Here is a 12671-nt window from a genome sequence, read left to right as displayed (position 1 = left end):
GCATGATGATATGGTTTATTTACAGGAGGAGTGAATTGATGATTGGCCATGAAGATGCACGTCGCAGCAGGATGAGGACTGTCCAGCCCTGTCCAGTGATCCAGCATGCACTCACAGATAACTAATGTTGGACACCACACAGGAAGGAAGCCCAAGTCAGGCAGATCGCGGCTGAGGCCTTGTTTAGTTGGCAAAAATTTCGTTTTTATTTGACAAACATTGTCCAATCATAGAGTAAATAGGCTCAAAAGATTCATCTCACAAATTACAGGTAAACTGTGCAGTTAGTTTTTATTTTCGTCTATATTTAATGCTCCATGCATGCGACCAAAGATTCGATGTGACGGGGAATCTTGAAAATTTTTGCGAACTAAACAATGAATGTCCCTAGTTCGGTGCAGCAGCTAGCAGCCAGACGAAACAGTGGGGAAATTCCCCGCCTTTTTTTTTCTTATTAAAATGAGCGTTGTAAAAAAATTACAAGAGCACGAGCAGTGCTGAACAAAAAGGAGCTTGCAAAGCTAAAAAAAAACTAAAAAACATTAAAATAGACTCTCCTTCCAACTTCTTAAAGGACCTGCAATGCTTGGTTTGGATTTAGTGCAAACCAATCCAATTTTCTCCCTGAAAAGTATTTTCCAGTTTTGAAGGTTGCAAATAGCGCAGTGATAATCCTCCAGGAACATGTTCTTCCTCTTTAGTAGGTTTCTTGTATTAAGCCTGTCCTTGATTAAAAACCAAAAGAAAAACTGGTGTTTACCAAGGCTGCCTGAAGACCATAGCTAAGGAGAAAAGAGGAGAGGCTTCCTGTCTCCCTTGCAGCAAACTCTAAGTTTTCTTGACACTGAAGGAATCTGAAATCCAGCTATATGACCATTTATCATCTGTCCTCGATGAATTCCAAGAGAGTTGTCAGTTGGTTGGATGCTTGTACTGACAGGGGTAGGGAGAGAATTCTGTTGATTTCTCCATCCAAGAATTGTCTCAGAGAGCCCTTACTTTTCCTGGCAAAGGAGTGTAACTGGGGAAAACTATCTTTCAAACAGGGTTGGACCCAATTATCATGCCAAAAGAGAACTGATTTGCCAGAGTTGGGGATGCAAATGGCCAAGGATCTGAAAATCTGTTGAAGTTTAAAGATGTCTTTCCACCACAAGGAGCCAATAGGATTTTTTGCATGGGGTAGCAGATTGGTGTTGGAGTAGAAAGTTGACCGTGTAAAACTAAACCAGGGAGTATTTGCATGGTTGTAAATTTTATCTAGGAACCTTTTTTTACAGAGAAATTTATCTAGGAACTTATTAAGGAGTAATAAGGCCTAGCTTCTTGCTCTATTGCGCGGCTCAGCTATGACAGAAGATATTGTTGACTGATTTGTTATGAGAAAAAAATAGTGTTGAATGGCTGACTAATTTGGCTGATAAGCTCATGCGAATAGAAAGAATACGGACCAATATGCAAGATGTTTTAATGGCCCAGGCTGTACCAGATGATGAAGCCCAGGAGCCCGTGAAGCCGAAGGAGGAGTTGAGGCCCATAAGCCGGCTGAACTTGTGAACATTGTGTTGTGCCCATAACCCACATGAGAATTTGTGAAGTATAAGAGTTGCTAAAAAAAATCTTGGGAAGTATAAGATGAAAAATTGGACTTTTTTTTGCGCAAGAAGAATAAATATGGACTTTATGGAGTACGCCTCTTTCTCTCTCTCTCTCTCTCATGAACGTGGAAACTCATTTAAGGCTTCTGGAAAATAGTAGTATGAGATGAGAGAAGATTCTAACACTCCCAAAATAATGTTTTGTGTGTATGTATGCATCTATCGGTGTCCGAACGCACTAAGCAGGGACTTAGGCCTTTCTTTAATAAGAACGTAAATAATGGCGTTGATCACCACACCTCCTCATGTGTGTAGCTGTGGCGGATCAGTGCGGACGTGGTCAGGGCACCAACCCCCACCTCCACCACCACCCTGCAGCACGCACAGGCGCACCATCCTTTTCCTTGCTGGCTTCCTGTAGCTGCCTGCAGGGCCAGGCCAGTATCGACAATTGGCGACAAGAAAAGAGAATGGAACGGAATGAGAATCGCTTGCACCCCACTCCAGAAATCCGCGCCCATCCTTCCCGGACCCCGGAATTTGGAAGCGGTTGGCCTAGCCTGCACCTGCTCCTGCTCCAGCCTCCTCCTGCTGCTCCTGCACTTGTGTGCCTGCCGGCTGCCGCCACTATCCTATCCATCCATTTGCTGCTATATATGGCTATGCAAGCAAGCAGCTGAGTGAGAGTGACGACGAACCCAAGCAGCTCGATCACCTCTGCAGTGGAGTGGAGTGGAGTGGAGTGAAGCTGCAGGCTGCAGCTAGCGTGCACGGCTTCCTCCCTCCTCCGGTAGAGATTGAGAGCCTGAATCGTGATAGCTTTTGCCCTGCCAACTGCCGTGACACACAACTGCCCGCCCGGACAGGAGGACTGAGGACGTACTCCTCTCCAATTGCCAATGGCTTGGTCTTTAAGGCAAGTGATGAGAATAATAATATAATAGATATATAAGAGCAAAAAGAAGAAGGAAAAAAAATGCTGCAGTTCCATATGTCCAACACTCCACAATTTGCCGTTTCTTTTTGGATTTGTTCACTTCACAGTTCACTCGTAGGTGATAGGTTCCTGCAGCCTGATCTGATTTGGTTCCCTAGCTGCAGTGGTTTAAATACATGCGAGCGATCTCTTTCGCACAAGCAAACTAAAGGTCCAATTTGTTGTTTTTCTATCTATCTATATATTTTATATAATGGGCAGATAATTGTTATATATATATATATATATATATCGAAAGCTAGGCAGCAATTGGAAGCAGATGGTTGTTGAAGGAACAGAGCACAGCAGCCAAGACATATGTACCTCATCAGCCGAATCTAAAAGAATATGAACCCAGAGATTGAAAGCAGAAAAAGGGTTTGATGCGCGTGCACATTTTCGTACTTCTTTTTCCTTTGTAACTCCCTTGATAGGTCTGCAGGATTAGATTTCGGTTTAAGTAGCTGCGAGCGATCCCTTTCTCACTCTCTTTATTACTTTGTTTTGTTTCCCTCGATCGTTTTCGTTCCTTTTTTGCAGTACCAAATGCAAATGGAATGGCAAATAAAGCAGGCACAAGGTGGTTGGGGAGGAGACTCATGAGCAGATCCTTCCTGTGTGATATTTTAGTATAAGCGTCAGAAGATTGTAGAATGGACATTAAGCAGATAACTAATAATGCCTTTATTATTATTATTATGCTGCTGCTGCTAGTACTTGACTCTGCACCTGCTAGATCTTGCTAGCAACTGCATGCTGTCATCACGAGTTTATTGTACATACATGATACATACAACCTACATAGTACATCACAGGATGCGTATATGATATGCATGCATGAATCCAGAAGACTGAACTTCCACATGGACCCAACAACAATCCAATCATAGTGCATTGTAGTAGTAACAGTGTAACACAATTGATAACCACACCCACCTGTCCATCCTCCATCGAAAAGTACAAGGTTTCCAGAAATATGCAAAAGGGAATTAAAACAGCAGCAGGATATGAGATCATGAGATGAATGGAGGAAGCAACATAGCAGCAAGGTTCAGCAGAAGAGAAACCCCACAGGACACAGATAGCAGGAGTGGCAAATGATGGCGCCTGACCTAACCCAACTACTCTTTCTCCTTTCCTGGTTCCTCCTCCTTTCCTCTGTCGGTCGGTCAAACCGGTCTCAGATTAAACAGTTCGTCGGCCCAGCCGATTCAGCAAATCCATATCTGACATACTCCATCCGGCATATACTGGTTTGGACAGAGATTATGTTCAGTCAGTAGTGTCAAGGAGTGATATGGTGTCATGTTGTTCATATCATGGCGTCCAGGCAGCACCAGCAATAGAATCAATTTCCCTAATGCCAAATTAGTACAGAGATCATCTGGATCAAATTTGACGATGATAGCATGCCAATATCAACCCCCCGTATCTCTTACAGATTTTCTCTTTCAATGGCAGTAAACTCTCTTCGTTCCAAAAAAAAAGAGACACATCTCACTTGTCGGGAAATCAATTTTTTTTTCTTCAAATTTGACCAAATGTATAAAAGTAATAAGTATTAAGATCACTAGATTAATAGGGTAAGGTATTATCATAATAAATATATTTAAATATACAAATGTTGATACTACTTTATGTTAATCTAGTCAAAATTAAATAACAAAAAAATAAACTTCTCAAAAACAAGATGTGCTTTTTTTTTTTTGAATGAGGGAGCACCACTCCGTGTCGTTGTCTCTCTCTCTCCCACCAAACGTTGCCTTTTCCCTATCTGTTTGTTTTAGTAAAGTATGGTATAATAATACATTTTGGCCCCTCTTGCTATATAAACAGTCAATCATGCATTCTTGGCAGCAAAGCCAAAAACACAAAGCCCCGGACGCCGGACGGGACGCCAGGGGAGCCCCAATCCATCCATCCATCCATCTGCCATATAAGCTAGCTATAGCCTATAGGCGAGGAGACGAGAGACGCCGCCGGATTGCCCACTCGTGTGCAGCGCCTGTGTTTCTCTGTGCGTGTGACGCCTGCCAGCAGAGGGCCGTCCATGAAGGACCGCCGTGGCAGCTCCGGCGGCGGCGGCGACCGCTTCGCCGTCTTCCCCTTCTCCATGGGCTGCATGTCGCAGTCCGCCGTGTCCGTCGCCGACCCCAGCGAGAAGAAGGCGCAGGGGGACCCCTCCTCCTCGTCGTCCTCTGCTGCCGCCGCCGTCACGACCGCCAACACGGCGGCTCAGGGTGAGTGAGTTCTTGGCTGTCTGATCGATCACAATTCTGTACAACATGTGTACTATATGTCGTGCTGACACTGACAGAGCAGTTCCATCAGCAGGTTCATCAGAAGAAGGCGCCGTGAAGGCGGCGGCGGCGACGCCGGGGCTCGTGGCGACCGGGGTGTCGAGGCTGATGAAGGGGATCCGGAGCCTGTCGCACATGTTCGCGGCGTACGACGGCGACGAGGAGGAGGAAGAGGAGCGGGAGATGGTGATCGGGTACCCCACGGACGTGCAGCACGTGGGCCACATCGGCTGGGACGGCCACAACAACACGGTTGGCGGCGCCGGCGCCGCCATGGCGAGCATGGTGAACGCCTTCTCGCTGCCCTCCTCCCTCTCCCTCCACCACCTCGACATGGCCATGGACCGCGCCGCCGCGCACGCCTCCGCCTGAACCTGACTTCCGCGCAGCTCCGTCGAAGGCTACCTGGTGCCGCCGCCGCCGCCGCCGCCGCCGTAGCTAGTAGAATTTGCCATTGATTGCGTTGGTTTTGGTTGACACGTACGCGGAGAAGGAAGGACAAGTTGATGAATCGCGTTGGAAATTGATGGATTCCCATGTCTCCAATTTGCTGCTTGCATTGTTACTGCCGGCCGGTGCTACTACTGTGTTCTTGTTCTTGCCGGCGCCGGCCGTGAAGTGAAAACATCTCCCTTTCTCTGTCATCTGGTGTGATGTGAGCTAGGACTAGGATATATAGCATCAGACGAGAAGCGTATTTGTGTACATATGCATGCCAACTTGTATAGATTGTGAAACTTTGGCATCCCATCACATACATCCCCATCACACACCAATGGTGCTTGCTGGAGCTCATGTCAGTATATGTGCCTGCCAGTCACCTATAACTCTGTGTGTTCTTTAGTCCCAAGTTTTAAATTTTCAATTCCATTTTCCAAAAAAAAAGTTTTTTCCCTCATCATTGATATCTTGTTATATGATACTATAGCCTGGTTTAGTTTTTTAAAAAAATCAAGATTTACCGTCACATCGAATCTTTGGATGCATCTATAGAATATTAAATATAACGAAAACAAAAACTAATTGCACAGTTTGTCTGTAATTTGCGAAACGAATCTTTTAAGCTTAGTTAGTCTATGATTGGACAATAATTATTAAATACAAATGAAAATACTACAGTAACCAAAGTCAAAAAAATTCGCAACTAAACAAGGCCTATGAATGAATGTGAGCAGAGTAGAGGAGGCATTGTTGGCTGGCCATATACTGTTGGTACGATCGAGCAGGTGAACTAAACACGAAACAGGCAGTACATGGAATCAGTGCAGCCATCACTAGTAATAAATTGCAAACATGCATGCCACATATGTATCTCTGTGACAGTACATTAGTCGTGCGTGCATTCAAATGTGTTTAATCTGCAATCGCATGCATTGCTGGCTAAACAGCTACAGCGATTCATCAGTGCACCACGCGTACACGCATACACCGCGATCGGCTGCTCTGCTGTTGCTAGTCATTACAAACGATTAAGACGGATTAACTAATACTATATTTGTTCATCACATTCACGCCGGCGCACGTAGCAATTTTTTTTTCTAGAAAAAGGTGACAACCACCACCGACGAGTGTGTACATGCACGCGTACACCCACCTTCTTGTCCTTTTTTTTCCGGTTGCTTATCACGTCAAGAATGTGACAATGGCGATAGACCACTGTTCCATTAGCGCTTCTAATCTTGCTTTGATGAGATCGCTATCCATTCACTAATGGCCAAACCAAAAAAAAAATCCCACATGAATCAACTCTCTTAGCTGTCATCGTCCACGGTAATTGTAGTATCAGGAAATACAAATTGAGACCTTTGTGATTTGAGGATCATGGTGGCAGGACCCACATGTCATACATACAGTGATGGCGAATCCGTGATAGGGGAGATTCACAATTACGTATATAATTAACAAACATGTAAATAATCCTCCTGTGGCATAGTGTCACAATCTTCTTCCAGTGGAGGATTTGGATAGTATATATACTACTGGTGAGTGGTGACCAATGACCATGATCACAATTAAAAGATGCGATAGCTCAGCACCCCGGCGAATCATTTGGATCGTGAATTCGGATCCACGGCCAGTTAGTAGCCTTGTCTTCTCTAACCCTTGTTATAATCAGGGTTGCCCTAACTAAAAATAGCCAACAAATCTCACCAACCACAGATTATTAGCAAGATGCAACTGTCACTCTGTCAGTACGCGCCAAACAACTGTTACTAGCCCCTGCTTTTATATAGTCGATTTAATTCCATTCTAGGTTTCGGACAAATTTAGAACACGGCACAGAGGATATGTCTATTTTACAGGTCCATGAGAGCAAACAAAACTGAATTTGGCGTGACGATTTGTTGTTAACTGTGACGGAGTACTACAGATAGGTGGTACAACCAGCAATTATTTAGATGCAAATGACAGGTTTATTAAGGAAGAGTGATATGATATGCTAGATTTTAGGATGTGCAAAGCACGTCTTTCATATTTACTAAAAAAAGAAGATTCTTCGATGATAGCAATAGACATGGTTTATTAGGGAAAAAATTGAAAGGCCAAAAAAACAAAACTATATTCATACATCCTTTTCTATAGAAATAGAGCGTTCACATGATCTTGCTGTAGTTAGCATCCTGCCAGAACCAATTCAACTATCTGTCTTTTATGCCTGGTACGGAGGGACATGGTCCCGCCTGTCAGACGGTGGACTGTTCTGTTAGTGGGAATCTTAAGGCTCTAACTAATATAAATGCCTGTCTGCTTGCTTAAATGTTTATCATGAGAGGGTTGGATTAAGTGAGGCCGATGAGTCCAAATGCTGTTTGTATGTGCTTAAATAAATGGGAAAGAAACCGACAACACAGTGGGGGCCTGGGGGCAGAGCGTTAGCTCACAAGTCCTTATTGTTTATGGTGAGCTTTTGTTAGGGAAAGAACGCCAGCCCGTGACAAACCCAACTGCATCATCATAGTCATCATCATCATCACATTACTTCATGGTTGTTGATGGCAATGTATAGGGGCCTATGAAACTTTAAATAAACAATTACCGTGACCAAATCATCTGCAACTATTATTGTATCCTGTTTTCAGTTCCAGGTTTGGGTCAAGGTCTTGATTTGTAAGCACCCTTCATTTCTTATATAGAGTACGAGTACCATTCTACAAAATGAAAAAGAAAAGGTTGTGATCACAATGATGCGGTCCATTCTTATATTTCCCTTTTGTATGTACAAGTTGTGGAATATTTGTGAATTCATGAGTTGATGGATAAACTTAGAAGAGAAGCTAGAGAGTACTTGCTTCAGAAGCCCTGCAACACGCGGCCGGAGGCAGAACTATGAAGGTGTACAAACTTGCATATGATGCTTGAGCTTTACTGCCAGTTCAGACTGAACCTCCTATTCTGAAGAGAACCAAAGAGGAAACCTGAAAAGGAAATGGAACAAGCAGCACCATTACTTACTGGCTAATTTAATCCCTTTTCTTGAAGAGAAATACAGAAAAGCAGGATACCATTACATTGCAAGGCACTTCAGATGAAAAGGTAGCCTCCCCAGCAATTCATACTTCAAACTCACAAGAGATCACATGCTATAGACCCTATTCATACTTTGGCATCATATGTTGTGGCTTGGCAAACCTTTCAGCTCAGACAGAACACAACCTAAATTATGGCCAAGTGGCCAGCCATTGGTTTAACGCAACTGTAGTTCACATCCATCAAGCAGACAGTAGATTGTGCTCTTGACTTGGCCTAAACTATAATTGATCTCTCCCACGGTATCTCTGCAATAGTCTTCTGAAAACAACAGGGTAATCATCACAAGTTGCACACCAGAATGGAATTTAGCTCAGCATCAACTGCTCCACTGATTGTGATGCCTTGGCGTCTGACACTCATCAAGTAAGACAGTGAATCATGGGTTACTACCTCGCCTGGAATCAGAACTGGGATACCAGGTGGATAAGGGCATATTAGCTCACCACAAATTTCACCAAGGCTGTCCTCAATTCTCACTCTCCTCTTCTTTGTAAAGAAGGCCTCTCTTGGAGTCAGATGCACAGAGATATTCTCTAATGGGCCACACACACGATTTTCCTCCATATGTTTAGAGCTATTTGCAAAGAAATATTTTTCTGATAGATGCTTTGCAGATTGCACAAGTTTATCAACGTCTTGCACTCTGGTTCCTAAGTTGACTGCAAATGTCACTGCCCGTGTGCCAACTAGCTCAGAGACAATTTGATGATCTTCATATAAAATGTCATCAGCTTCATATCCCGATAATTGCAGATCTGAAGCACTTAGTGTGATACGCAATGGATCAATAGCAGGGAAATCAGAAGCAAAGCATGGCAAGTCCAGAACAGATATCCCTGGGATTCTCATCAGTTGGTATTTTGTTTCCGATGCTATAGCTAATGGCTCATCAAATATATTTGTGTTCTTGCTCAGCTGATCTCTTGCAGCATCTAAAGATGACATTAGGAGGTAACTCGGGCTCGAGCTCTGGAGGAGCTGAAGGCACTGGCTTACTTTATCTACATCCACAAGATCTCCAGCCATGTGAAGCATTGAGGACTGTGTAAGTGAGCACAGGACCTTGTGCGTGGATTGCACAGCTAGGTCAGCACCTTGCTCAATTGCCGTGCTTGGAAATCTGTCGTGGAACCTGAAATGCGCTCCATGTGCCTCGTCAACTATAACTGGAATGCCTCGTGGATGACAAACACTGACAATACCTTGCACATTGCTGCATACACCATGGTAGGTTGGTGAAGTAACCAGAACAGCGCCTACCCTCTTTCCATCCTCTTCCAGCTCTTTTACTGCTTCATCCAACTGCAATGGGGCGATACCACCAGCAATGTCCCACCGAGAATTATATTCCGGTATTATGTATTTAGGCACCACACCAGATAAGACCAACGCAGAGATCACTGAAATGTGGCAGTTTCGCGGCACAATGAGGTAGTCACCGGGAGAACAGGTAGCCATCACTGAGGCCTGGATTCCACAGGTAGTTCCATTGACAAGGAACCAAGTTTTAGATGACCCAAACAGTTGAGCTGCTCGAATCTGAGCATCTAGAATCACACCTTTTGGGGAGAAGAGATCATCGAGCTCAGGTAGCTCAGGTAAGTCATGCAAAAATGCCCCTGGGCCAATAAGTTTCGACAAGGAAGATGGAGCGGCTTTTCCTCTGTTGTGTCCTGGGAAGTGAAAGCAGGAAACATCTTGTCTGGCAGTTGATTGCAGTGCACAAACCAGAGGGGCGGTATCACCTTGAACAAGCACTGAAGATTCTGCTGGTGAAGGTTCGGCTTCAGACATTGTTGGTGTGCTCAATGAAGTGCTACATTGTACAACAGCATGTCGACTGGAAGATTCCTAGGAGGCAGGAAACTTAATGTTGTCACATAGTAGAACACAATAATTCAAATGAACATAAAGAAAACTCTATTCATTTTACAGAGTTAAAGAGTACAAAGCAGATATTCATATTCTAGTCATGGGCTATTCTTGCAGACGAACTGCAGAGCATATATTCAATAAAAAGTAATGTTTAAATCGCCGGCTAAGCTAGATAGCCGAGTGGTTCCCCAGCAGCTAAGAACAGCTATAGCTGCCGCTAACCATTTAGCGGTTTTGCAAACAAAAGATGGCCAAAGTCAGGAATAGAGGAACAGTGAGAGCACTTGCGGGCTGTCTGGGGAAGAGAAGGAACAAGGAGAACGCTTGCCGGCTGCTGGCTTGCTACTGGTGGTCACGTATGCTGGCTTGCTGCTGCTGTTGGGACCTGTAGTAGCTGCTACAACTACAAGTCGCGCCGGTGCTGCAGTCGCTGCTGCCGCTCGTTCCGTCGACGCCACTGTTGCTTGGGCAAAGGAGAAGGGAATGGGAAGCACTCGCATTGGTGGCGCCTGCTACTCGCACAGTCGCACCAGCCAGTCCCATTCCAGCTGCCCCTGCCGCTCGCCGCCGCCGCTCCTGTCTTTTCGAGGAGAGCACGGGGAACGATTGGATAGGGTATTAGCGGACGCTACGTTAAGAACAACTCCAGAGCAATTCGACAAACAGGTTGTGGGCGCTCCACTGAAACCACTTAGCAGAACATCCTTCAAGGACGTTCCCCTGAAACCACTGATTTTCACAATAAACCCATGTAAATCGACGCACGGAGCGAAAAGACCACCTCGCACCACCACGGAAACCCCCCATTGAAAATCTGGAACTATGGGAACGAACAGGAACAGACGGGTTCAGAGAGCGAGAGCAAAGGCAGTCAGGCGCAGAGCCGGTTCTCAGCAGGAGGAGATTTACCCAGTCAAGCGGGGGCAGCGCGAGAAGGTGACGGGAGGTCTGCTGCCGGCAAGCCAGTTAGCCATGCCTGCTCACTACCGCGCTCTGCTTGCTTCCGCGAGAGACGAGACGGCGAGGTGGTCGGAGCGAGCGGTCGTGGTGCTGGTGATAACGTTCCTTCCCTGACTGCTGCAAACTTGGCCCGGTCTAATTTGATCCGGCCCATATCCTCCCTAAAATCTTATGAAAGTCGGTTTTCTCTTTTCCAACTCTAAAAGCGGTCAAACCACCTCCCTCAACTTTTTTTAAATCGTACTCCCTTCATCCTAAATTATAAGTCATTCCAAAAATCTTAAAGAGTCAAATTTTTTCAAGTTTGACTTAATTTATATAGCAAAATAATAACATTTTTTGTACCAACCAAATATCATTAGATTCTTTATTAGTTATATTTTTATAGTGTACCTATTTTATGACATAAATCTTTATATTTCTCTCTATATTTTTTGTCAAACTTGAAAAATGCTTTGACTCTCCAAAATTCTTGGAATGGCTTATAATTTGGAACGGAGGGAGTACACTTTACCTCTCTCGAGCGGTTTCGAAAATGGTTTTGCTACAGTGAGTAGTGGTTTTGTCAGACAACAAAATTTTTGTTGATATTATTTTTATCGGTAATGATAGGAGACGAGCGTCCGTTCCGTCCGGACACCGCGCGCTTGGGCCAGCGGCCCAACTAAACCGAGCGACCGCTATACAACACAATAAAAAAAGGACTACGTCGATTCCTCATTCCGCATCTCAACCTCCACCGCACGCTGCTTCTTCTTCGTAGCTGTGGCCGTCATCCTCTCTCTCCACTCCATGCGGTCGTTCCCTTTACTTCATGATGGCTCAAGCAAACCTCCTCCCCTTCTCTCCATGGATCCAGCCACCCTTCCTCCACGTACAGCTTCCTGATCTAGATCTGAGGTCTCTCTCCCCCTCCTTTCCCCAGAACATCCATGGCCATCAGAGTGGAGAGCCATGGCGGGTGACTTCCGGTGAGCCCACGCGCCTTCCCTTCCTCCCTGCTCTCTCATCCTCGTGCGTGTGACCTCTATGCATCTAGAGACGAGGACGATAGTGTGGCTCCGATGAGGTAGGGAGGGAGGGATCTAGATCTGAGGTCTCTCTCCCTCTCTTTTCTTCCACTGGATCTAGATCTGCTCCCTCCTTCTATACCTCCTCTTCTTCCCCTTCTAGATCTAAGAGTTTGGTGGTAGCTAGCTCTGGCGAGTCAGATCTCGTCGTTGTTTTGCAATGGTTCATTTTTAATGTTGCAACAGATGATGTGGAATGTTGCAACAGTATTTTTTTTAGTTTTTGCAACAGGCGTTTCTCTGATGTTGCAGAGCAGTTATTGAGATGCTTTATTTTGCTTTTTTCGTTGTTGCGGTAGATTCTCCCTCGATATTGCAGTAGATTTTTTTGTTGCAACAAATGTTTTTTTTCGATGTTGCA

The 12671-nt window shown here is 44.9% G+C and overlaps 2 protein-coding genes across 6 annotated transcripts; one reads left to right on the top strand and one right to left on the bottom strand.

The window, feature by feature from the left end:
- Nucleotides 4360-5739, top strand: LOC8060880 (CRIB domain-containing protein RIC4). Of its 3 annotated transcripts, none has more exons than XM_021451558.1 (2): nt 4360-4814; nt 4906-5739. In XM_021451558.1, the coding sequence occupies exons 1-2, from the start codon at nt 4625-4627 to the stop codon at nt 5244-5246; spliced, it is 531 nt and encodes a 176-aa protein (XP_021307233.1). In that variant the 5' UTR covers nt 4360-4624; the 3' UTR covers nt 5247-5739. The 3 variants fall into 3 exon arrangements, with proteins under 3 accessions (XP_021307233.1, XP_021307232.1, XP_002466107.1); XM_021451557.1 differs by having other exon boundaries at nt 4361-4814; nt 4897-5739; XM_002466062.2 differs by having other exon boundaries at nt 4364-4814; nt 4909-5739.
- On the bottom strand, nt 7424-11362 carry LOC8060879 (arginine decarboxylase). 3 transcript variants are annotated; one of them, XM_021451556.1, is made up of 4 exons: nt 11190-11362; nt 8384-10245; nt 8161-8290; nt 7424-8023 (listed from the first exon to the last, which is right to left on the bottom strand). In XM_021451556.1, exons 1-2 carry the CDS (start codon nt 11252-11254, stop codon nt 8685-8687), a joined length of 1626 nt encoding a protein of 541 aa, XP_021307231.1. In that variant the 5' UTR covers nt 11255-11362; the 3' UTR covers nt 7424-8023; nt 8161-8290; nt 8384-8684. The 3 variants fall into 3 exon arrangements, with proteins under 3 accessions (XP_021307231.1, XP_021307230.1, XP_021307229.1); XM_021451555.1 differs by having other exon boundaries at nt 7424-8290; nt 8378-10245; XM_021451554.1 differs by having other exon boundaries at nt 7424-8290.

Source organism: Sorghum bicolor, chromosome 1, assembly GCF_000003195.3.
Source record: "Sorghum bicolor cultivar BTx623 chromosome 1, Sorghum_bicolor_NCBIv3, whole genome shotgun sequence".
NCBI classification, from domain to species: Eukaryota; Viridiplantae; Streptophyta; class Magnoliopsida; order Poales; family Poaceae; genus Sorghum; species Sorghum bicolor.
This window is presented reverse-complemented; position numbering and strand designations above follow the sequence as displayed.

Bases quoted from the DNA above. Each gene is read 5' to 3' on its own strand.
- LOC8060880 (XM_021451557.1), top strand. From the start codon at position 4,625: ATGAAGGACCGCCGTGGCAGCTCCGGCGGCGGCGGCGACCGCTTCGCC. The intron at 4,815-4,896 runs GTGAGTGAGTTC...CTGACAGAGCAG, and splicing joins CGCCAACACGGCGGCTCAGG to TTCCATCAGCAGGTTCATCA.
- LOC8060879 (XM_021451555.1), bottom strand. From the start codon at position 11,254: ATGGCTAACTGGCTTGCCGGCAGCAGACCTCCCGTCACCTTCTCGCGC. The intron at 10,246-11,189 runs GTAAATCTCCTC...GGAATCTTCCAG, and splicing joins CGCTGCCCCCGCTTGACTGG to TCGACATGCTGTTGTACAAT.